Consider the following 25,436-nt stretch of genomic DNA (forward strand, 5'->3'; position numbering starts at 1 on the left):
TGGCAGACCTGACCGCTCCATTTTTTCCCAAGTCCGAGCCGCCGAGGCAGCAAGTAAAAGTGGGACCCGGGGCTGTCAGATCAAAATCGCCCAAGAATTTTACTGGCCCTCGGGGTCGTCCAACAGGACTGTGCCACGTAGAGGGTCCCGGGCGCCCCCAAGTCTCGTCAATCGGTAAACGAAGGACAGCCGATGGGCCTCCGCTCGTGGGCGGGCGCGGGCGTTCGGGGTGGGCCCCCCAAGTTGGACGAAGGGGGTGGGGTTCTCGGGGTATAAAGCAAGGGGCCAAGCATTGCCTGAGGCCACCGTGAGCCGTTGTCTCTCTCCCCTTCCTTCTCTTCCTTTCTTTCTTTCAGAAGAGAGGAGGAAAGGAGGGTAACGGTCGCTTAGCACGGGAATATAGGGTTCTTTTTTCGCTTTTGGCTTTCTAAGATTTCGATTCTTTGAGCTTCTTGTGTCGGAATTTGTGGGGGCGAGAGGAGAAGGGGGAGGAGATGGGAGGGGAGCAGGGGATCAGTCTCGAGGAGATCAAGAACGAGACCGTTGATCTGGTAAGCTGCTGCTTCTACTACTAATGTTCTTTTTTTTTTTTTGTTCCCTTCTCTAACTCTTCCGTTTTTTCTTAGTTAGATTTTTGATGCCGATTTCTATTTTTTAAAATCACTTTGTATGTGGATGATGGGATGGGCTGGAGTTCCGAAAGAAGAGGGAATTGGTTTCTCTAACGTTGCGAGATAAGAGTATAATTTCAAGTAGATCCACGGCTGTAATACATGATTACACCTGTGCTATTCCAGCTTAATATAACTTTCTCTTTTGAGAAATATATATTGCTTTTGAATAAAAGCGGAACAATCAGATAGTCTTTCGCTAGCCACTCTTATCTTCTTGGTATAACAAAATAGAAGTAGTTATAGAAAAAAAAAAAAAATTTTTTTTTTTCAACAACCTCAATTATCAAATAAATAAATAAATTTAATATTTAAAATATCTGTACTGGATCCGTTAAAGGCTCCCCTTTTGGGGGGCGCATGTTTTTAATGCCCGTGGCTCCGACTCGAATCTGGAAAACAGCTAAGCTTCCACCGCCGTCAAATGCCATACAACTCCCGCTTCGAGCACGGTTATTTTCTCCGCCATCTTGATCAGGGCCGTTAGAATGTTTTATTTTCTCAAAATCTGCCGAGTTTTTTCCCCCTTCCGTATCCTTTTACTTCCGTCCCTTCTTTTCCCTTTTTTTTTTTTCCCATAGATTAGCCAAACAAAACAGTAAAGAAATAGAAAAGAAAAAAAAATCTCGACGCTATCTCGGTCCCCACACACGCCAGCTTTTCGCTGCTCATCGAACGGCTGTCATGGCCCGAGGGTGCTGGCGGGTTGTCGTTCTTCAAATGTTTTGGTGGGCCCGGAGGGTAATAACTAAAACAAGAACTGATCTAATCGGACGATAGTGATTTGAGGTTTGATGTGATGTTTTACGTTGTGCGTTAGTTAGAGGGTTTTTTTTTTTTTTTTTAATTTTTTTATTTTTTTCCGCCCTACACTTGGAAACGGGGTCCCTACGTTCGTTGACTTGCATGCCACGCAACCAGGATTTGGTGCATAGCTAGATGTCTAATATTCCAACTTGGAATTTATAAAGGCCGTCCTTTTTCTTTTATAAAATTTGATCATTCTCACGCAATTATTGCCATTATTGGTCAGTGAACCAAGTCTTTCTGCCCCATGAGCTGCTTCCATTATGCAAAGAACATTTTGATAGTTGGATTCTGAAACAAATTTAATAAAAAATTATAATATAATAATTTATGCACAACATAATTTTTATATTTGTTCCCTCTTGCCTCACGTCCCATGAAACAAATTTCAGTTTTGCTTCTATCCACCATTCTCCCAAGTTTTGAAGTGCTGCACAGGGCTGTAAATGGATTGAGACTTTAACAACCGTCTTGGAGTCGATTAGATTATCCGTCGATCTTATACATCTAGGAAGCCAAACAAATTTGATGACACATAACGTGGTTCCAATTGAGTTTAAATTTTGATATTGAATGATAGGTTGGTAGAGCAAGACAAGCCAAACTTGAGTTTTGCTTGGTTTGACTTCTTTGCCGGTCAAGTGGCGGTTTTGACAACCTTCTGCAAAGGGTGTGATTCTAAATTCATTGAACTTTAAACGATTGCGACGTCCGGGACTTTTGTTCATATTTTTTTTAAAAAAAAAATTAATTGATCAGATGGCTCATATTTATCCAATAAAATCTGATTACTACTGTTTTACTTGTACAAATTTTGTGCACTTTTATTGGAACTTACATAGATTTTTCGGATAACTTTACCGAGGCTTTTGATACCATTGAAGTGTAAAACCTCCCTTTAGTGGAGCCTCACGGCTACTGACCTGTGAGCGTTCTGGGCATGCTACACAGGAACGGATTCCCGTAGAGGAAGTGTTCGAACAGCTGAAATGTACCAGGGAGGGTCTCTCGGCGGAGGAGGGAGCGAACCGGCTCCAAATCTTCGGTCCCAACAAGCTCGAAGAGAAGAAGGTCCCATTTTTGAAGCCAAATCCTCACCTTCTTCTTTTGTGCGGTGTGTGTGGTTTTCTAAAAGCTCGGAATGATGTTTTCTAACAGGAAAGCAAAATCCTCAAGTTCCTGGGATTTATGTGGAACCCCCTCTCCTGGGTCATGGAGATGGCCGCTATCATGGCTATTGCCTTGGCCAACGGTGGCGGGAAGCCCCCAGATTGGCAAGACTTCGTGGGAATCATTGCGCTGCTTGTGATCAACTCCACCATCTCTTTCATCGAAGAGAACAACGCCGGCAATGCGGCGGCCGCCCTCATGGCTGGCCTCGCTCCAAAAACCAAGGTGGGAAGAAGCTCGAATCCTGTAAAAATTCAAACCTTTCCAACGGTCGAACGAACTGCTTCTCTTATCGTTCTTTATATGGTTTGATGCCTGTAGGTCCTCAGAGGTGGCGTCTGGAGTGAGCAGGAGGCTGCCATTCTGGTTCCCGGAGACATCATCAGCATCAAACTGGGAGACATCATCCCGGCCGACGCACGGCTCCTCGAAGGAGATCCTCTGAAGGTCGATCAATCCGCGCTGACCGGCGAATCCCTCCCCGTCACCAAGAATCCGGGAGACGAGGTGTTCTCTGGTTCCACATGCAAACAAGGTGAGATCGAGGCCGTCGTCATCGCCACCGGAGTTCACACCTTCTTCGGGAAAGCGGCCCACTTGGTGGACAGCACCAACCAAGTCGGGCATTTCCAGAAGGTCCTGACGGCCATCGGTAACTTCTGTATCTGCTCGATCGCTGTCGGGATCGTTGTCGAGATCATAGTCATGTTCCCGATCCAGCACCGCAGGTACAGGGACGGAATCGACAACCTCTTGGTCCTTTTGATCGGAGGAATACCGATCGCTATGCCGACCGTCCTGTCGGTGACCATGGCCATCGGGTCTCACAGGCTCTCACAGCAAGGTGCCATCACCAAGAGGATGACTGCGATCGAAGAGTTGGCAGGCATGGACGTCCTCTGCAGTGACAAAACCGGGACACTTACCCTCAACAAGCTCAGTGTCGACAAAAACCTGATCGAGGTGTTTACGAAAGGAGTAGATAGAGATTATGTACTCCTATTGGCAGCCAGGGCATCGAGGACCGAGAACCAGGATGCTATCGACGCCGCCATGGTTGGGATGCTTGCTGACCCCAAAGAGGTATAGCTTGATTGATATCCAAGTAAACCACATCCAATTCTACCATGACAACAAATTATTTCTTGAATTTATAGCAATGTATGAAGTTTCTTTTCTCTGGCGCTTTATTAAGTTGATTCCAATGTATGGTAATCAGGCAAGAGCTGGCATCAGGGAAGTGCATTTCCTCCCCTTCAACCCTGTGGACAAGAGGACTGCTCTTACTTATGTCGATGGTGATGGCAACTGGCACCGAGCGAGTAAGGGGGCTCCTGAACAGGTAATTGCTTGCTGGTTTTGATTCATCCTTTTGCTTCTTGCTTCTCATTGGATAGATCATATAGTTTCCATGTCTAGATAACGGCTCACTAATTCTAACTGGTCAATGGAAACAGATCATGGACCTTTGCGGCTGCAGAGAGGATGTCAGGAAAAGGGCTCACTCTGTGATCGACAAATTTGCCGAACGCGGGCTTCGGTCGCTGGCTGTTGCAAGACAGGTTTATGATTGTAATCATTATCGGTACTCTTTTGGCATAATGAATACCATGTTCCTTATATTACTGGTCTTAACTCCTTGGCAGGAAGTTCCTGAGAAAAGCAAGGAGAGTGCAGGGGGGCCATGGCAATTTGTTGGCTTGTTGCCTCTCTTCGATCCTCCAAGGCATGATAGTGCAGAAACCATTCGCAGGGCTCTCCACCTTGGTGTGAATGTGAAGATGATTACAGGTAATTAGGCCAAATCCTTCCATCATCAGGTCATCAATTCATCATAACCTTAGATTGCAATCTGTTCTGAATGCAATTTTCTACCTTCAGGTGATCAGCTTGCGATTGCTAAGGAGACCGGCCGAAGGCTCGGGATGGGAACAAACATGTACCCATCCTCTTCACTGCTTGGTCAACACAAAGATGATTCTATTGCTGGACTTCCAGTAGATGAATTGATCGAAAAGGCTGATGGGTTTGCTGGAGTTTTTCCTGGTGTGCTTCATTTGCATATTCCCTGCTGATGAATCTGAACTTCAAACTTTGATTGTGATAACAATGGAGCATTTTATTTTCTCTCTGAAACAGAGCATAAATACGAAATCGTGAAGAAGTTGCAGGAAAGGAAGCACATATGTGGAATGACCGGAGATGGTGTGAATGATGCCCCAGCGTTGAAGAAAGCAGATATAGGAATTGCTGTCGCCGATGCCACTGATGCTGCTAGAGGTGCTTCTGACATAGTCCTCACGGAACCTGGACTCAGTGTCATCATCAGTGCTGTTCTTACCAGCAGAGCCATCTTCCAGAGAATGAAGAACTACACTGTAAGCTCTTTATGCCAATATTCATTTTCCATATCTTCATTCTCTGCACTTATCTATGGCTAATATGTCTTTTTTTCTCTATCGCTTACAGATCTATGCAGTTTCAATCACCATTCGTATTGTGGTAAGTGCCAAATAGAGATGAAATTCCCAAAATGCTTTTGCTAATTTGTGTCTGGTATCATGGTCAAATTGTTATTTTCTTTCCTTGTAGAACGTTAGTGACTAACTTTAATTGTGGATACTGATATGAACTGCTCTCTCTTCTTCCAAAATTTTGCAGCTTGGGTTCATGCTTATTGCACTAATATGGAAATTTGACTTTTCGCCTTTCATGGTTTTGATCATTGCCATCCTTAATGATGGTGAATCCCTTGCTGAATAATTTGATTATTCTTTCTGTATGTTCCATCAACTTCTAAGCTAATAGAAGCTGCCTTCTTATGTGTTAATTTGAGTGCAGGTACAATCATGACCATATCAAAAGACCGAGTGAAGCCATCTCCGTTACCAGACAGCTGGAGATTGAAAGAGATTTTCGCTACTGGTATAGTGTTTGGTAGTTATTTGGCACTGATGACTGTCATCTTCTTCTGGGCTATGAGAGAGACTGACTTCTTTCCGGTGAGTATTCTCAATCCTCTTCTCCTCCATCTGGAACTGCTTTTCGATGAGCATGACAACTAATGCAGTGCCATTATCTTTTTCTCAGAAAAGATAACTGATGCTTCGCCATTGTCTACTAGATAATATTGATTTATTCAATTGCATGCCTCGATGCAGGATAAATTCAAGGTCAAACCATTGAGGAACAGTCCAGACCGTGACCATGAAATGATGGCTGCATTATATTTGCAAGTCAGTATTGTGAGTCAGGCTCTCATATTCGTCACCCGGTCTCGCAGTTGGTGCTTTCTTGAACGCCCTGGGCTTCTTCTAGTCAGTGCTTTTATGATTGCTCAACTTGTAAGTGCCCCCTTGAGTATTGTATTTTTCATCAGCCTTCTTTTATAATGTCTCATTATCAGCAAGTGGTTTATGAGCTATCAATAATCTCATCAACCAACATATCTTCACTTTCCAACATTCAGAAAGCTTTAACATACAAGATATGGTTAAATGTAACAGCCCATCAAGCTCCTTTACTCCTTAAGTCCTCTTTCCTGCGTTGCACGAAGCTGCAAGCTGGCTTGTTTATCTGACTTTGTGTACCATGGACATGCCTTATTGACTATTGATAGTAGGAAGTGGCCCCAGAACCCAGTTCTGCTGATGTTCCTAATCTTTCTACATCTTGACTCTGCCATTTTCTACAAATGGAGTTGTGCATTCCACTATTCACCAACCTCAATTATCCATGTTCCACATAACATGTGGGTCCTTTTCTAGCTTGATGATATTGATTCTAGTTTCTCTGGTCCTTGTGTCCATGAGTAACCAGAGCCAATGCTCCATTAAACCATAACAACACAATTGTCTGCAAACAGACTTACTCCTACTCAATTAAAATAAGTGCTCATGCATCTGGTGCTGCTGCGATGACTGAACCAACAATCCTATTGGCAGGTTGCAACTCTCATTGCGGTCTATGCCGACTGGAGTTTTGCAAAAATTAAAGGCATCGGTTGGGGCTGGGCTGGAGTGATCTGGCTTTACAGTATTGTTTTCTTTGTCCCGCTTGACTGGTTCAAATTTACCATTCGCTACATTCTAAGCGGAAAGGCTTGGGATAATCTCATAGAGAGGAAGGTATGGCACCTATTTAATATCCTTTTACCTAATCACCTTGTTGATTCCTTCAGACAGCCATCCATTTTCCTGGTTGCTTGCTGCTCATCATTTTTGCATCCATTGTCTTTTATGACTGCAGATCGCCTTCACCAGTAAGAAGGATTATGGTAGAGAGGAGAGGGAAGCTCAATGGGCTACAGCACAGAGAACACTTCATGGCCTCCAACCTCCAGAAACTAGGACTCTTTTCCATGAAAAGAGCAGCTATCATGAGCTCTCAGAAATTGCTGAGCAGGCCAGACGGCGAGCAGAGGTTGCAAGGTACGTGGTTTTCAAATTCCAGAAAGTAGTGGTTGCTCTCTAAGGTCACCATGCTCTTAGTAATTTCTTCTGGGGTTTTTACGCACTCGCTGGTCAAATATTTGAAGGTTCTGCCAATATTTTCTTTTACATCTCACTGTAGTAACTATCAAGCCTTATCTCAACCATGTGGGTTCGCTTTGAGAATCCTTAGTTGCCAGTTATTCCTATTAAGGACCACCTTTGGAGATACGGCAAACTTCTGATATCCTTTTGCAAAATTTCACCATGTTAAATCTAGGTCTTCTCCCATTCGTGTCTCTCCTCTTCAAATTTTCTTAAAACTTTGTTAGTCATGTCTTTGCACAATTTCTATTACTTTTCTTCCACTTTGCCTTCAACCGATATTACACTCCTTGAGTTCCTCTACCGCGTGTTCCTCACTCTGCTTTTTCCTAATCTTATCACACATCCATTGCAACATTCTCCTACACCGCATTGCTTGTCAAATCAATTTGATTCATTTGGTTTTACACCCCGGTGCCTGCTAAGAAATTTCTATCTACTTTGGGCACGATGATCGATCAACAAACACTGCAATTGTCATAAAGTGACACATGAGAGCCTGTCATTTCTCTCAAATAAGATAAGTAATTGATGGACACTAAATTCTGCCAAATTTTGTGATCATTTGCAGGCTAAGAGAGATGAACACTCTAAAGGGTCATGTAGAATCCGTGGTTAAGCTGAAGGGGATCGACATCGACACTATCCAGCAGAGTTACACAGTGTAGTGGAAATTTGTGTGAAGGAAAAAGGCTTGGATGAACTAGTGGGCGTTTAAGGGAAGCAGAGACCGTTTACGATTTGAAGAAACAAGTAGAAATTATGTCTGTACGTGATGTAGCGAGTGCAATATAATTCTAGGTCTATTTATCTTAGCAAGTTACGTTCAGTTTCCTTGTCTTCTCACAACGAACAGCGCGGATAGAGGATGCAAATTATGCTAATCTGCTGCTCCTTTAAGATTCCTTTTCTTTTTTTTTTTTTTTTCTTTTTTTTGGATGGGAGATGGGGGGTGTGAAAAGCTAAAACTTTTGCTTACAAGAAAGAATATACTTCAGTTTCTAAACTTACATCAGTCTTTGCTAATGATAATTATCCGGTGATCTGCGTCAGCTGTTTGTTGTAGTAAATCTCTGTCAAATTGTAATTACTATCTTCCTTAGCAGCAATTTGTTGTTGCACCAAAAATTGCATTAATCGAGTGGTCGTTATATGTTCCCCGAGCTAGACTTTGGCTTCACCCGGGGTCTCCATCCCTAGAGTGTTGTCAACAGCCCATTAGGGTGCTCTTGTTGCTGCCTAGGAAGCTTCTACAGACTAGAACTGTCAGCAAATCGGATAGGCCTCCTAACACGCCCACAAATCGGGTAGGCCTCCTAACACGCCCACATTCACTTCCTCATGCCATATCAACTTGTCTAGGACAAGATTAGCATTCATCAAAATATGTTAATTGGGTGACAAATAGACATTATATTCATAGCATATGCTCATCTTGAACTTAAACCCTAATGATCAAAATATTAAATTTCGATATCATTTATATCACAGTTTTTAATGATCTTAAACCTAAACTCTGATACCACTCTATTCATATTGGATTGAATTCATATTGGATTGAGCTTGAGCAAAATTACTTGATGATATTGCTATCATGTAGAAGATGGTAGCATGTCCTTTGCCTCTTGATCCTTATCCGCCTAGGGTTCAAATGAATAAGTCCATATATTGTTAATTTATGATTTGATTTTAAAATAATGGATCAATAATTTGTTCCTCCGTTGTATTGACTTAAATATAAGGAGCAAGTAGTTTACCATCATATGAATTCGTAACATAAATGAATAAACTAATAAACTTGTACTCAGAGGTAAGTGATAAGCAACACCCAGTCTATCCAAATGACTATATTTGTTTAGATAAATTGATAAACTTCCTTCTCTCTTTCATCAAGTTGGGAACATCTACTTGATGTGATTACAATTCTCAACTCTTCCAAGCCTTGTTATTTATATCCAAATTTTTGTTGGAGAATGCCAAGCATTACCATTTCATTAAGATCCAAGTGGATGAAATGAGATAGGCTGTCAAGAACCTCTACCTTTTGTTTTCACATAAAAAACCGGTGCCCAAGTAGTAAGCAAATTGAAGGAATATAATTGAAATATAGGGAAAGAGGAGGGAGAGGAAGATTTTTTTGGGAAAAAAATGGATAAAAAGTGCAAGAGTAAAAATATAAGAATCAGGTCCCCAATTTGGGCCCGACTCAGTAGTTCAACGGATGAACCCCACACAAGAAGGCTCCCTCAAGAAGCTCCAGTAATTGCACCTCCCATCGATACTCCTTCCTAGAAGAAACCTGAAGCCTTAGGTCATACCATCTCCCATCCTCGATCAATCACCGCTAGCGATATATAGAGCTTTATCTGCATCCTCGGATTGGCTGCTCGTGCCTTTTCTCTTGCAAAGAAAAAGAGGGAACGTCTCAAATCGTCCACCCTGAAGCATCCCACGAACTCGGATGAGTTGCTTAATGGTGCACCACAAGTGTTTGATCAAACGACATCTGAGAAAAAGGTGTCCAACAGATTCCGATCGAGTCCTGCAGCAACTCATAAGTGAACCAACCAGAGCAGACCAGCTAGAGGAAGAGTATGAAGAAGCGGGAAGCTATCCACGACGGGATTAAATCAATAGAAAAGCCGATGTGGATGCTAATGCAGGCGACGTAGAATTTAATTTTTTTAAATATTTGATTCGTAGCTAAAATTAAAATTAAAATAAAAATTAAAATAGATTGGAATTGAAATTGAAATTGAAAATGAAATTGAAATGATCAAATTTTTTAAAATATTTGATTTGTGACTGAAAACTGAATCGAATTCTTATTATTATTGTTTGATTCATATAAAAAATAAAAATAAAAATTAACTTAAATTTTTTTATTTTTAATTATAAATTTTTAAAAATTAATTATTTTAAAAATTAATATTAAATAAAAATTAATATAATAATAATAATTATGAGATTACGTTGTTATATCAAATTTATTTGAGTAAAATTAAAATATATCATTGATACGTTAGTATTTAATCAAATTAAGAATATCAATAATATAAGCTTAGTTGACCCAGTGGTTTTGGTTTTGCTGGACAAACTATCCTTTTAATTGGACAATCAGCCTTTCTTAATTGGACAATTAGCTTTTATATATATATATATATATATATATTTTCATTGAAGCTACATTAAGAAAATCTAAACATGTACACATGTTAAACGGCTAAAATCTAGACAAAGAAACCCACTATCAACCCTCCCCTAAACCCCCTGAGGCAGTCGTCCCCAAATGTGGCCAGAGGAATCCGATGGACGGCAATCGCGGCCCGACGTCGACCGCTGTGGGGCTCTGTCTCCTTCCATTGGAGCTCCTCCACAAGATCTTCTGCCGCCTCGCCCTTCCGGAGGTCCTCCGCCTCAAATCCGTCTCCAGGCCCTCGGTTCCCTCATCGCAGTCGGCGAGTTCCGTCGCCTGTACGACCAATGCTCGGGCCTCGGCAGCGGCTGGGTTTTCGTCTCCAAGAGGCGCCCTCTGCGGTTTCAACCCTCCCGTGTCTCTGCGTCTCCGCCATGTTCGCGGCCTCCGAGGACTCATCACCGCCTCTGAGGACTCATCGCCGCCTCCAGAGGCCTCATCACTGTTCTTTGCTCCCCTTGCCTCCCACGTCTCTCTCCTCTCTCCTTGAGCTCTCCTCCACCGCCGCCATGTCTGCCGCCTACAGAGGCCTCATCGCCACTTCCGCCTCCTCTCTTCCGACCGTCGGCTATCGTTTCCGCTCTACCGGAGCTTCAGCTCGGAGCCCCTCGGTGGCCCTGGCGATTATGAGCATGGGGGCGGCGGCCGAGTCATCGAGGCGAAGGTCGGGCTACGACAGTTGGATGGGCGATCGGTGTTTTTTTTTTTTTTAATCTGTCTCCGCTGGGATGGTCAAGATTCAATTACAGGGGAATTGGGCCAAAAAATTTCGTAATTTTCTATTGGTTAGTCATAAGCTCTATCTGTTGTTTGAATCGTCTGGTGGACCCCGCATCGAGGTTGTTATATTGGAAGAGGGATTCGCGGGAAGGAATCGGGTGAACCGTTCCTGAGAAGACGTAGTGGGTCTTGTTTCACTTCTTCTGCTTTTAAACCTCTTTTTTCTTATCGCTCTCTTTCTCTCTTATATATCTTCGGCATTATAATTTTTTAGGATTTCGTCTGTCGGAGTTCGCCTTTGCAATGCAAAGATGAGCGGGGATAGCAACAATATGACTGGTTTGGAGGATATCCTAATGGAGTCGGTCGATTTGGTGAGCCATTTTCACTTTGTATCTTGATCAATTCTGCTTTTTCTTTTTCTTTTTTTTAGTAGATGTTTTCATGGAAAAAGATAAAGACTACAGAAGTTGAAAATAATGTTTATGATGGTTTCTTCGTTATCAAGATCTGCTTGATGTTTTTTCTTGATTTAAAGGGATTTTTCAATAAGTGAATAGGAGAAAAGAGAAGGAAAATCAAAGATTTTGTCTTGTGAATGAGTCCTTTTGACAAAAAGGACGGCCTGGTGCACAAGGCTCGTGCCATTGAGTGGTCTGGGAGAGTCGGATATACACAGAGTTATTGTTTTCATGTTTTGGACCTATGACACCTTGCACAAATCACAATGTTGCAATCTTAACGTTCGATGAAGCTTACCCTCTGAGAACAAGTGCATTTGATGCTTGTATCATGGAAAAAACTTATACCCAGCATTTTATTTTAAGTGTGGGGCAAAATCTATTTTTTTCAGTATTTTCAGAAATACGGCTAAATTAAGGTCACGCAAAGAATTTATATCTGACATTTTATCATAATTGCCCGGCAAAATCTATTTTTTAAATATTTTTCAAAAATATGACTAAAATAATGTTGTAAAAAATAGAATTTCTTATGGTGTTTTAATAGGGTTGGAGTATTTTGTACTCTAGGGTTTGAAAAAAAAAGTACAAAAAAAGGGCATTCAAACTCTAATACCAAAGATTCCTATGATGAAACCCCCAAACATGAGAACTTTAAGAGGATCGAAATCCCATTTAGAGGAAAAAAAGCAAGGAGAAATTTTTGGAAAAATATCTTACCTTTTAATTTTGTCTTTTCCTTATTTTTCTCTGATTTTTCTGAACTTTTCCTCTGCTTTTTCTAGAATTTTCTGTTATTTTTCTTTGTTTCTTCTGTCCTTAGTAACCTCAATCGGGTGAAGTTGGAGTGGCCGAACAAGAAATGTGGTGGCCAAACAGGGAAGTTTACTTGATGATGTAATGGTTTTGAGTTGGATTTATATATAAAGGTTTAAATGATACAAATAGTTTATCAATCCTTATATAAATAAGGCATGGTTAGGCTTGGTGGCTAAAGTAGTGGATATAGGTTATCTAAAGATTTTTTTTGATTTGATGGAACTCTTTTTATATATTGAGAAACGTTTTTGTTTAGATCAAATTTTCTTTTTCTTTTTTAAGTATCTACTTGTTTACATATTGCTTGTTTTATTTTTGTATTTGTGAATGGGAACTAAAGGGCTAAACTTCTTTGAACTCGGTTGAACTTAGGTGTGGCATTCAGGTTGGATATAGGTTGCATCAAAAATTTGTCAATCCAAACTTGGCCTGTTTATTAAGCATGTCAAAAATTCAGATATGAATCTGACCTATTTATTAAATTTTTGGTAAACTGACCCGACCCATATAATCCATTTATTAAATAGATCGAATCAGGTTAAACAGATTAAGTGGATTTTTAACTGACTAAATGGATTTAAATGAGTTAAACAAGATAAGTGGCTTAGGTTGAACATGACATAAATATGTTAAGCTAGTTTTAAATAAATTAAACATATCTTAAGTAGGTGAAACGGGTAAAGTTATGACCCGATCTAATTATTAAATGGGTCAAAATGGTTTAAAGGTCTAATCCTTAAGCCTTTACCCATTTAATAAATGGTTTTAGATGTGCCGACCTGTTTATAACCTAAATCCATTTATGTCGAACCCGAACATGCTTAAAGTTGGTCATTTATGGGTTGGGTTAACAAGTCGGGTCATAAATTGCCATCTGTAGTTGAACTAAAACAGTAGCCATTTTTTTTCTTTTCCTTTTTTGGGGGAAAATAAGAGTCTAGTTTTATGTGAATAAATCGGGTTGTTTTGTAATTGAAAATCTACAAACTGTTCATGATTTTACATATTCTGCACTTCTAAGGAAGATGTAGGTTGTATTCTTTGGTATAGAACTGTTATTGTTTAATTTTTTAATCTATGTTCAATCTGTTGGTTTTCTTGATATGAGTTCAGGTACAAATTCCTATTGAGGAGGTGTTTCAGCATCTTAAATGTACCAAAGAAGGCCTATCCTCCCAGGAAGGAGCCAACCGGATCCAATTCTTTGGGAAAAACAAGCTCGAGGAGAAAAAGGTCAGTACTTCTCATCAGATCGTTCACCCTATTTTCTTTCTCTTTACTGAAGCCATGATTATGTGGTTCTTTAATTTCAGGAATCTAAATTGTTCAAATTTTTGGGGTTTATGTGGAATCCCCTCTCATGGGTCATGGAATCAGCTGCACTAGCAGCCATTGTATTGGCAAATGGCTCTGGGAGACCTCCTGATTGGCAGGACTTCATTGGAATCATTATTCTGCTCCTGATCAACTCCACCATTAGTTTCATTGAAGAAAACAATGCTGGCAATGCAGCTGCTGCTCTCATGGCTAATCTCGCTCCAAAAACTAAGGTTACAAGACATGACAAGAATACCTTCACAGTGTTTTGAATCTTTTCATCTAACTTTTTTTTTTATTTTTTATTTTTAAACTACTCATGCCATGTCTGCAGGTGCTTAGGGATGGCCAGTGGAGTGAGGATGATGCAGCGATTCTCGTTCCTGGAGATATCATCAGTATCAAACTTGGAGATATCATTCCTGCTGATGCGCGCCTCCTTGAGGGTGACCCACTAAAGATTGATCAATCTGCACTCACTGGAGAATGCCTTCCTGTGACGAAGAATCCTGGGGATTTAATCTATTCTGGCTCCACCTGCAAGCAGGGTGAAATTGAGGCAGTCGTCATTGCCACTGGTCTCCACACCTTCTTTGGCAGGTCTGCGCATCTAGTGGATAGCACCAACCAAGAAGGCCATTTTCAGAAGGTCCTCAGGTCCATTGGAAATTTCTGCATCATCTCCATTGCAATTGGAATTGTTAGTGAGGCGATTGTCATGTATGCTGTGCAACACCGGAAGTACAGGGATGGAATAGACAATATCTTGGTCCTGCTGATTGGTGGCATACCCATAGCCATGCCCACCGTTTTGTCTGTGACCATGGCAATTGGATCTCACAGGCTCTCCCAGCAAGGGGCCATCACCAAAAGGATGACTGCAATTGAGGAAATGGCGGGTATGGACGTGCTCTGCAGTGATAAAACTGGGACACTGACCCTCAACAAGCTAAGCATTGACAAAAACCTGATCGAGGTGTTTGCTAAAGGTGCTGATAAGGAGCATGTGATTTTATTAGCAGCAAGAGCATCAAGGACAGAAAACCAGGATGCGATTGATGCTGCAATAATTGGGATGCTTGCTGACCCAAAGGAGGTGTATCTTGAAATTGCATGCTTAAACTCAACACCTCATAGATGTGATAATTAATATTGTTCTTAACATGTATTAAATAGGCAAGAGCTGGTATTACGGAAGTACATTTTCTTCCCTTCAATCCTGTTGACAAGCGAACTGCACTCACCTACATTGATGCTGATGGAAGCTGGCATCGAGCAAGTAAAGGAGCTCCAGAGCAAGTATGTTGCTCTTTCTTTCTTTCATCCATGTTTTTTCTTTTTAATTATAAATAAGAATTGAAAGTCCGATGTCAATTGTTTTGCATTAGCCATTTTGATGGTCCATTTTTTGAAAGGATATTTTGGTTACAAATTGGAAACAGATATTAGACCTTTGCAACTGCAAGGAAGATGTTAGGAAGAAGGTTCACACGGTGATTGCTAAATATGCACAGCGTGGACTTCGTTCATTGGCTGTTGCACGACAGGTCTGAATCTTTTTATCCTGGTTTTCTCCAACATGTCATGGAATTTATGCTCTCTAGTCACTGAATTCTGTATATTTGTTGGGCAGGGAGTTCCTGAGAGGACCAAAGAGAGTGCAGGGTCACCGTGGCAATTGGTTGGTCTTTTGGCCCTCTTTGATCCACCAAGGCTTGACAGTGCAGAGACCATTCGAAGGGCCCTAAATTTGGGTGTGAATGTGAAGATGATCACTGGTCTTTTCCCCACCTCTTTTGCCTCTGGAATTCTGTTGCATTGCTTTATGAATTGTCTGTTAATTAATGTCTTTTTATTTGATTTTATTCTTTTGGCTCATCAGGAGACCAACTTGCTATTGCGAAGGAAACAGGTAGAAGGCTGGGAATGGGAACAAACATGTATCCTTCATCTTCATTGCTTGGTCAAGTGAAAGATGAGGATATTGCTGGACTTCCAGTAGATGAACTCATTGAGAAGGCTGATGGGTTTGCAGGAGTTTTTCCAGGTTAGCTTGAAGTATCATTATTGCCATCTGGGGATCCTATTTCCTGTATAAATTTCTTGTTGTAATATCATCCTTTCTTCTACCACAAAACACTTTCTTCTACCACAAAACAGAGCACAAATTTGAAATCGTGAAGAAGTTGAAGGAGAGGAAGCATATATGTGGAATGACAGGTGATGGAGTGAATGATGCCCCAGCTTTGAAGGTTGCTGATATTGGAATTGCTGTTGCGGGTGCCACTGATGCTGCTAGAAGTGCTTCAGACATTGTCCTCACTGAACCTGGGCTAAGTGTCATCATCAGTGCTGTTCTTACAAGTCGAGCAATTTTCCAGAGGATGAAGAACTACACGGTGATCTTTGAATCTTCCCATGCCCTAATTTCACCCACTTAATACAACTTTACTCAGTAGCATATGGTTTTACTGATCTCCTCCTCTGACTCACAGATATATGCAGTATCCATTACCATACGCATGGTGGTAAGTTTTGATTAGAAACCAAACAGCCCTTTGTTTGTTTATAAATTATTTGCCTGATTACCGTCTGATACTGACTTTGGCTAATGAACTATCTCATTTCCTCTTCTTTCAATTTTCCATAGGTTGGATTTATGCTTATTTCTCTGATATGGAAGTTTGATTTTTCACCTTTCATGGTTTTGATCATTGCCATCCTAAATGATGGTACGCATTATTCTAAAATACTAAAGTTGGACTAGGAACTACGTGCTATGTCCATTTTTTCCCCTAGCTGATCTGATGCAGTTGTCATTGGTTGTGTATCTTTGTCTGGTATGAAACGAGTGGTTTTTCCAGGTACCATAATGACCATCTCAAAGGATCGAGTTAAACCATCTCCAATGCCAGATAGTTGGAATCTGGGAGAAATTTTCACTACTGGTTCGGTTTCAGGCTGGTATCTTTCAGGGACGTCTGTGTTTTTCTTCTGGCTCATGCACAGTACAGACTTCTTTTCTGTAAGTTTCATTGAGCTCCATTTGTCCTATGATCATAGAGAGGATATCTGAGAAATCTGATTCATTGTGGTATTTTTTGAATAGCCCTATAGTGTTGGGAGAATTTTCTGAAGTTTTTTTTTCATGAAAATTTATATAATTAATCATTTCTTAATGGTAATTGTTCGTTAGAGATACCAGTAAGTAATTAGTAGAAGTCAAGTCACTGATTATTTCATCACTCATCAACTTTGCTCTATCTCTAATATAACATGACCTCATTTAACGGTTAACTTCTGCTTCATGTAGAGTATATTCAAAGTAATATCTCTTCGTCACAATCACAATGGAAAGATGTCTGCATTGTACCTGCAGCTGAGCATTGTGAGCCAAGGCCTCATATTCGTCACCCGATCTCAAAGTTGGTCATTTACGGAACGACCAGGATTTCTCTTAGTTTGTGCTTTTGTGCTTGCTCAGCTGGTAAAATTTCTTAAAGCATTCCTCTGCTTCTGAATGGGTAATCAATTGATGGTTCATTCTGAAGTTAAGCCATCTTGGGAATCATTTATCTATTGAATTAACACCACAATTAACTAATGGTAGTTACATATAGGCATGAATTCTTTGGAAAGTAACTTACCTGCAGATTCTTCATATATACCACCACCAAGTAACCTCTCTGCAATGGTAGATGTCATTATTGTGCTATTCAAGTATAATTGATGTTCATGTAATATGTAACTAGTTGTATGCTAGTCATCTTCTCAACTATTTCTTGACCAAGATTTTTATTTTTTGAAGGTTGCAACACTCATTGCTGTCTACGCGAACTGGAGTTTTGCACAGATAAAGGGTATTGGTTGGGGCTGGGCTGGAGTTATCTGGCTGTACAGTGTTATCACCTATATTCCCCTTGATTTCTTAAAATTCATGGTCCGCTACATTCTCAAGGGAAGGGCTTGGGATTATGTCTTGGAAAAGAAGGTATGCCATTGTAGTGATGTTCACTTTGTTTCTTTATTTACTTTGATGATGCCAATCAATCATGTGTGAGGTAAAAAAAAACTCAAAGTTCAAATAAAGGTTTTCTTACTCGTTTCTCTTATTATGGATGACAGGCTGCCTTCACGACCAAGAATAGTTATGGAATACCAGAGAGAGAAGGCCAATGGGCCACATTGCAAAGGACTCAACATGGACTTCAAGCCCCAGAAACGAGCACCCTTTTCTCCGACAGGAATAGCTACCGGGAACTTTCAGAGATTGCTGATCAAGCTAGGAGACGTGCCGAGGTTGCAAGGTACATGGTTTTTGTTGGATTAGTTTGCTGTTTCTCCTGCACATGCTATAATTTTAGAAAAGTTTTGCTAGTAAAAATAAATTTCAGATATCGGTTTGAAGGATGCTTGAATACTTGAACCAGCAAGTATCCTAACTCATCATCTCCCAGAACTCTTTGCATCCAGAGGATATCTCTGTGGATGCCAATTTAGCAGAGCTCACCCATGATACTTGAGAGATGACTTTAATGATCCTCTTCTTTTGTGGACAGAATTTATTTCTTTCCATCAACTTATGATCACAAACTTTTTTATCCTATACTCAGAATCTTGCCATCTTCTGATCATAATTTGCAGGCTGAGGGAGCTCCACACACTTAAGGGCCATGTGGAATCAGTGGCCAAGATGAAAGGGCTTGATATTGACACCATCCAACAGAACTACACAGTATGATGACATACAAAGGAATGCTTGACAAAGGATGGGGCATTCTTATGCTCTGTTATTTGTTTTCCTTGGATCCAAGTAGTTACGTCGATGGCTCCTCTATGCTCCATGATCATAGATTAGCAGCACTAACCTATGGTACTTCATGACTGTTATTTGGGATTAATCAACTAATTTTGCATATTATGTTATTAGAGCTGAAATCCACTTGTTCTTATCAAGTCCATGTAGGCGTCTGTGATCGTTAATGAATCTTCATTGGCACATTTGACTTGTATGTCAAACTAAAATAGCATGAAAAATTTTGTTTCATTCTTGTTGTTTCCTTTCAAGTTCTGATTTGACCGACCATATAAGATAAGCTCAATATGCTGTTTTTAACTGTATTCTCTCTGCCTGGTCTGCTAGCAGCCATAAGTTGATAGTCTACAAGTCATTTTAGGTTCATCAATAAACTACCCTTGGTCTTAAAACATTTTATTAGTTTTGACAAATTAGCTCATAGGTAGCTGCGATGTTCATAAAACATAAAAAATAGTAAATATTAAAAAATTAAATAGGATTAAATGAAGATAAATATTGGTGGTCGTAGGTTGTTAGAGAGGGAGAGGGAGATAGAGCAGGAATGGGTTTGTTAGTTAGGGTAGAAAGAGAGGAATTTGGGGCTATTTGCAAATTTGACAGAGCTAAAGGACTTCAATTCTTTTTCTGATATGGTATAGATTTCTGAGTTTATCAGAGCATGAATCCTAAACGAAAGTAGGATGCCAGGTATATAAATTTTTGAGTAAAGTCACAAGTCTATTACTAATCTCAAAGGGCTTCAGCAGTCTCTTCTATTTAGTTATCTGGAGTACCATTTTTGATGTTATCTGACGTGAGTTGAGGAATGCTTGAGTTTTTGTTTTCTAATACTTGACAGTTAGAACTGTTTATTCCAAATAGAAACGCCAAAGATTCTCCTGCATTCTCTAAACGTCCATGGTTTTAGCACTTAAAATAAAATGAGAAAAAAAGAAAAAAAAAGAAAAAAAAGAAACATTGTTGGTTTTAGCAATTTAGCTCGTATATGTATGTTTGTCCTTCTCCGATGCTTTCCTGGCAAAGCTTGAGGCATATGAGGGCACTTTTGGTTCCTGATTAATGCTGTGTAATACTTCTCGCAGCATTTTCTTCAGACCAACCGTTCCTCAAAAAGAACGAAAAAGGACTGGCAGAATGATTGCCTTCCTTTTCAACTCTTCCATATGATAATTTCCTTAAATTTTTTTTAGATATTCCAATTACAGAGAAAGGTAACTAAGCATCTTGTACAAAATGGTCGAGATACATACCTCAATTATAGGTTGATTAATGAGAGTTGTTTGCATTGATGCTAGAAATCAAAGAAGGGCAGATGGTATGGAAAGGTTGTATGCATAGAACTAGCAAATAGGAGAGGAGCTAACATGGCCTTTTAAATCTAGAATCGATCGCAAATAAGCATGCTGTTTGAAGTCTGATGATGCTTTTACTCCTACCTCAATGCTTGAACTATATACAGTGGTCCTCTTAGTCTCGTTACCTCATACAGGCATCTGGTTTTGCATTAATGAAAGCCTGGAAATTTGCTTAATTGTAGGCTTATACAAAAGAAGGATCAGGTCGAGGTTATTTTATCATTTGAGTGATTTAACACTGCAGGAATGGACCATCCTAACAGAATCGAAGCTATGCCAAGCCAATGATTCCTGCAACAAGGAAGCACAAGTATGGCATGCACTGAAAGATGAAAGTGCATGAATAGCTTTGCACTGAAGATGACAAGAAGATATGAATAGGTATCTCAATGTAAGGTTGAAACAAGTATTGTTTATGCCAATCGCTCGGTAGTGTTGGAAGAATGAAAGATATGTGGCAACAAACAAGATAATTAGCTAGGGATTTGAGTCTGATCTCATAGTTGTCACTTTTCCCAGAATATTGGTGTCGTAATCTCACATCTGAGTAGCAGTTAGGCAAGTGGCTGGAAATTTTTCTATTGAGATGTTGATTGGTTTCCTTGGAACATTATTGCTGCAGTTGAGCAAGTATCCTGTTCATTAATATATGAGACTTGATCCGGAGAGAAAAAACAAATAATAATATAGGTAGCTTTTTTCCTCGAAAAAGGGCTAGATCTAAAGATTACCTATCATTACTTGGTATTTGATGAATCAACAGGGAAATAAGGCATGGATCAGCTTACAATACCTACGTCACCTTACCAGGATGAGGTACTGGTACCAAGACATCACAATACAGATACCTGCCTCGATGGATTTAGATTTTTTTTAATCTGGATTAAGAAGCATGAAAATTGTTGCGGAAATGAATCTTAAAGAGTGCCTGTTATCATTTTTTCCTTTCTTGATCTCTAGCCCACTAGATTATAAAAAATAATTAAGAAATAAAACATGCTAAAATTTTTCATTAGTAAAATCTCAAATATTATTTCATGCTGAAGAAACATTAAAAGCAAGTTATGGAACATAAATCTTGTATTGTCATAACATTATTTATGGTCATTGAGTTGATGCATCTTTCCTCAGTGACTTTTATGACCGTAATTGAATTTTTTGAAATCTTTACTGGCAGAAAATTTTACTTAAACCTTTAGAAAATTTTTAGGCTATATACTATTAGGCTGACCAGTCTATTTTCAAATAAGATTTATCTTTTCTTTTACCTGAAAGAAAGTTTTCCAAGTACTTAAAATCCCTCATATCTGCTTGAGGTCTCTCCAAGCATTGAGTTACCAACTCTCGTATTTTTTTCAGACTTAGCTTTCTCCTTTTTTCTCTTAATAATTTTTTGAGAAATGAGAACTAGGCCATTGGACAATTCTTTAGCTCCATCAACTCAATTTTGGCATAAACTTACTCCATGGTGGTTAAGCTGTCTCACTCAGACATCTTGATTCTTGAAGGACTCTTTCATTCACATCCTGATGACATGCCTCTAATATGTAAGATATTAGAGGCATCTTGATTCTTGAAGAATTTTAATGTGAAACCTTGCTGATAAGACAAATCAATGGAATTTGGATAATCAATCATAAGAATCAAATGGCCTTTCGTAGATAAGTTCATATTTCTTTTATAGTTTGTTTCATATGCCGTGTTGCAAGGCCTTTTCCACCACATGGATGATTAGTCCAAAGCAAAACAATTGCGAGGCATACTGTGTATCATTTACAGTGTAGAAAGAAGGAAAACTGCCAAAATCTTGTCCACCATTATTATAAGTTGGAAAGAATATCACACTTTCTTTTTTTGTTTTTGAGAGGAGAGAATGATATCACACATTACTTGATGCCTCACACTTATAGCTCATATTATCAAAAGCCCAAAAGTAGAAGTGCTATCATGCATTATTGCACCATCATTATTAAAACAAACTTGACGTACAAAGCTGAATGTAGCTTGCCAACGAAAGCCTACTAATTAGTTGCAATAATAGTCTCCACCTATTTCTCACATTCTATCTACTCGCTCACATGCTAACAATATAAACATGAATAAAGTATAGAACTTTGCTTTTAACATGGCATAGTCCTTGATGAGACCAAGGTCATGACTATTAAGATTTTAGTGTGGACCAACCAGAGACCTAAGGATTTTCACCTGCAACTGTAAACATACCACATAACTCTCCACCTCAGACAGCAATTCACTTAACCCCATCTCATTCCCACCAGGTAAAAGCATTCTCAGTATCTTTATGTGGTCGTCAATCTCCTCTTCCCTTCTGATTTCCTTTCTCTGGTCACCTTGCCGCCGGCCGATTGCTCTTAACCTGCCAGCTTCATTTAGTTTGGAATTTGGTTTCAAGTTCATCTGTGTCTTAACATGATCCACAGGCCTAGGAATTCCTGGGCATGCCAAGAATTGGCCAAGCATTTCAACATTGAAAGTACTAATGGTGATTGGTTCAAATGCGGCAGTGTTATGAATCTTTCTTGGGTCCATGCCTTGCTCGAGTTTGCGTCTTAAGGCATGGCTCCATCTGAACTCACCAGTCGACAGTACGAGTGCCATGTCCACTTGAAATCTGATGGTCTTCTTGATCTTATTATCTTTGTTTCTGCCTGAGGAGCCAATGCTAGTGACATTTAGAAGAGCTGGCAAGAGATAGCTGATGTACTTCTGCGAGAAGTTTGCACATGCTAAGGCATTTGGTTCGACTGAATACACCCTCCTTCGCTTGCTTCTTTGCTGCTCTTCCATCCAAGCAAGAAGAACTGCATTGAAGAAAATTGTAATAATTATACAAATCACAAGAATTGGCACCACTACTTGCTACTTATAGAACTACAATAGAAGGCACAACATCGACCATCATGAAAATTAACCAGCAGGATTGTAGCAAGAGACCAGTGATAGTGATATTAAATTAATGAATCAGACGTTGAAACTTCTTCTTCTTCTTCTTCTTTTTGATTAAAGAATCAGTCGAAACTATGATAACAGCAACACTAATGCGAGGAATAGAGGGAGAATTAATTCTTATAGCAATGGAGGAAAGAAGAAACAATGCTGATAAGCAGGAAAGTGGAAGAAGAATATGTTACAAAGAATAGACATGGAGGATATATAGACACCAATAATTAGCAAAGGTGGTGGCCAGGAAGTAGTAGGAGAAAGCTATTTGTTACCTTGCGAAGTGCTAATTAGAGCTTCAGTGTGGTCGAGGATTGAGTTGTGCGACCTCCATTTAAGCACTTGGGGATGGTAGGAAGGGCAGAAGAGCCAAAACTTACTCCCACTCTTGTCTCATTAAAGCTCAGAGGCTCATCCATCTCGAGTAGTCCTTTAGCATGCATGTGGAGGCCAGCCCACAAACAAAAATGATTGAAAGTTGGAGAGGGAAATATTTGGAATGACTGATGTTTTAATCCGGAATGTAAGAAAAAAGAGCAATGTAATGAAGGAAATAAAGGAATTATACCCAATAACTAGGTCGTAAGGTTAGTTTCTAAAGGACTTGGTAATAAAGACCCTCAAAGAACTTTGAAGCAAAAACTGTGAGGGGGAAGTAAGGTGGTGCTGGTGGAGCACATGGTGGCACGTTCACCCTTTGCTCTTGCCAACCTACCTAAAAGGACAGCCCCCTCCCATGTGCTCTTAGAGGAACAAGACACCAAACCTTCTATAAATGCCATCACATGAATCCAGCTCAAGTACTCTCTCTTCTTATGGTTATATATGGCAATGATCTTTCTATTCTCGTCTCTTAGATTCTTCTGCAGACACCTCTCCTCCCAATGCATTTTAAACCTGTCCAAACATTGCCCCTTTTATTCTGCTCCTATTTGTTGGAGAAAAAAGATCCATATTTGGTGTTACATAAACAAAAATGATGATATAATATAAGAAATACAGTAATAAGAAAGTATGAATGAAAACGAGTTAGAAACTATAATTCGTTTTGAGACATACTACCAATTTACTTTGGGTTAAGATGGAGCATTTGAATGTTGTTTGATGAGACCTTGGAAAATTCAACCTAACCATGCGTTTTTTTTTTTTTTTTTTTTAGCTTCTCCTCTCCGAAATGGTCTCTCCAAGGTCATGGAAGGCTCTTAACCCAAATTAATGCCGTGGAGAACGTCCACGTACGTAATCCTTAGTTTAATCTGAGGTGGGGTTTCAAATGACAAGATTGATGGAAAAGGGGTGCCAACCCCATGCAGTACAAGACAAGGGAGAGATGAGGTGCCGTCGGTGTCGACGTGGTCACCTCAGAGGACACCTAGGCCCAATGATTGATGGAAAGTTTGTAGCCTTACTTGAAGGGGGACCTGCCATCCACGTGAGAACTTTAGTCATAGGGTTATCAAGAGGGCCATGAGAGCAGTGGCTGTCTTCAACAACCAAACCTGTGTGCAAACCTTCCATTAAAAACCACATGCTAATCCCTGTCATGCTGTGTCCTAAGTTTGGGAGCTTTCGGTTCTAGCTTTTCTCCCCCCTCGAGGAGGGACCAAATGATTCTGTTCTTCCCCTCTGGATATCGGGCACAGAGTTATGTGGTTGTTAAACCACGACAAATCCACACTAATCACTAAAGTATATGGCTGATAAGAAATTTTCTCATTATTTTTCTCAAAAAAAAAAAAATCAATTTTCACAGAATATCATTCTTTTTATATATACTACAAAAAATTTAATTTTTTACGACGAAATTTTTTCATCACTAAAAATAATATTTTCATCGTTAAAAATATTTGCGACGAAAGATATCGTCGCTAAAAATTTGTAGAGAAAGGCTCGTAGCAAAAGGTCTTAGCGATGAAAAGATTTTATTTCGTCGCAAAAAATAGTCAACTTAGACGATAAAGTATTCGCTATATCAGCGATGAAAAAATTTTATCGCAAAAGTTTAAATTTTCGTTGCTAAAATTATAACGAAAAATATTTTTATCGTAAAAAATATTTTTTTATTTTTTTATTTTAATGATGAAAATTGAATTTCATCACAAAGATTAGCGATGAAAATAATTTCGTCGCTAAATATAGGGATTAAAAAAATTTTCTCTTATTTTTTGCGACGAAAAAAAAAATCGTCGTAAAAAATTGCAACGAAATTTTTATTTGGTCGCAAAAATTGTGATGAAAAAAATTATTTTATCACAATAATTGCAACGAAATAAAAATTTCATCGTAATAATTGCAACGAAATAAAAATTTCATCGCAAATAATTGTGATGAAAAAATTTTCGTCGCAAAAAATTGCAACGAAAAAAATTTTTATCACAAAAAATTGTGAATACTTTTTAGCGACGAAATTCATATTTCATCTCAAATTAGCAACGAAATAAAAAATTTCGTCACAATTATAATAAAAATTTTATTTTTGGGTTCACAAATTTTTTTTTGCGATGAAATTAATATATCGTTGCTAAATTAAATTTTAGATAAAAAATTTAATTTTTATTTTTATATCAAAAAAATCTGCTCAAATACAAATTCTCAGATCAAACAT

The 25,436-nt window shown here is 39.4% G+C and overlaps 2 protein-coding genes and 1 long non-coding RNA gene across 5 annotated transcripts; 2 read left to right on the forward strand and 1 right to left on the reverse strand.

Annotated features, from left to right (window-relative positions):
• The first annotated feature begins 304 nt into the window (after nt 1-304).
• LOC105039662 (plasma membrane ATPase) lies at nt 305-8,193 on the forward strand. The gene is made up of 16 exons (XM_010915888.4): nt 305-551; nt 2,430-2,549; nt 2,637-2,873; nt 2,970-3,731; nt 3,868-3,990; nt 4,106-4,210; nt 4,295-4,439; nt 4,530-4,694; nt 4,788-5,026; nt 5,118-5,150; nt 5,310-5,391; nt 5,490-5,650; nt 5,810-5,992; nt 6,593-6,775; nt 6,897-7,078; nt 7,755-8,193. The coding sequence occupies exons 1-16, from the start codon at nt 495-497 to the stop codon at nt 7,849-7,851; spliced, it is 2,874 nt and encodes a 957-aa protein (XP_010914190.1). The 5' UTR covers nt 305-494; the 3' UTR covers nt 7,852-8,193.
• A 2,100-nt stretch (nt 8,194-10,293) lies between these two features.
• On the forward strand, nt 10,294-18,743 carry LOC105039663 (plasma membrane ATPase). 3 transcript variants are annotated; one of them, XM_073248965.1, is made up of 17 exons: nt 10,313-11,281; nt 11,374-11,473; nt 13,493-13,612; nt 13,693-13,929; nt 14,031-14,792; nt 14,873-14,995; nt 15,139-15,243; nt 15,330-15,474; nt 15,579-15,743; nt 15,917-16,095; nt 16,192-16,224; nt 16,347-16,428; nt 16,561-16,721; nt 17,010-17,183; nt 17,505-17,687; nt 17,822-18,003; nt 18,341-18,743. In XM_073248965.1, exons 2-17 carry the CDS (start codon nt 11,411-11,413, stop codon nt 18,435-18,437), a joined length of 2,811 nt encoding a protein of 936 aa, XP_073105066.1. In that variant the 5' UTR covers nt 10,313-11,281; nt 11,374-11,410; the 3' UTR covers nt 18,438-18,743. The 3 variants fall into 3 exon arrangements, with proteins under 3 accessions (XP_073105067.1, XP_073105066.1, XP_010914191.1); XM_010915889.4 differs by having other exon boundaries at nt 10,324-11,281; nt 15,857-16,095; XM_073248966.1 differs by lacking the exon at nt 17,010-17,183 and having other exon boundaries at nt 10,294-11,281; nt 15,857-16,095.
• Nucleotides 18,744-21,804: 3,061 nt separating this feature from the next.
• LOC105039664 (uncharacterized) lies at nt 21,805-23,978 on the reverse strand. The gene is made up of 2 exons (XR_012137967.1): nt 23,107-23,978; nt 21,805-22,692 (listed from the first exon to the last, which is right to left on the reverse strand). It is a non-coding gene; the product is annotated as an uncharacterized lncRNA (long non-coding RNA).
• Nucleotides 23,979-25,436: the final 1,458 nt, after the last annotated feature.

The sequence above is a fragment of the Elaeis guineensis genome, chromosome 1 (genome assembly GCF_000442705.2).
Source record: "Elaeis guineensis isolate ETL-2024a chromosome 1, EG11, whole genome shotgun sequence".
Classification (NCBI taxonomy): Eukaryota; Viridiplantae; Streptophyta; class Magnoliopsida; order Arecales; family Arecaceae; genus Elaeis; species Elaeis guineensis.

Coding starts and splice junctions, on each gene's coding strand:
- LOC105039662 (XM_010915888.4), top strand. CDS start 495: ATGGGAGGGGAGCAGGGGATCAGTCTCGAGGAGATCAAGAACGAGACC. Junction 2,874..2,969: donor GCCTCGCTCCAAAAACCAAG/GTGGGAAGAAGC, acceptor TGATGCCTGTAG/GTCCTCAGAGGTGGCGTCTG. Junction 4,695..4,787: donor GTTTGCTGGAGTTTTTCCTG/GTGTGCTTCATT, acceptor TCTCTGAAACAG/AGCATAAATACGAAATCGTG.
- LOC105039663 (XM_010915889.4), top strand. CDS start 11,411: ATGAGCGGGGATAGCAACAATATGACTGGTTTGGAGGATATCCTAATG. Junction 17,184..17,504: donor CTTTTGTGCTTGCTCAGCTG/GTAAAATTTCTT, acceptor TATTTTTTGAAG/GTTGCAACACTCATTGCTGT. Junction 18,004..18,340: donor AGACGTGCCGAGGTTGCAAG/GTACATGGTTTT, acceptor CATAATTTGCAG/GCTGAGGGAGCTCCACACAC.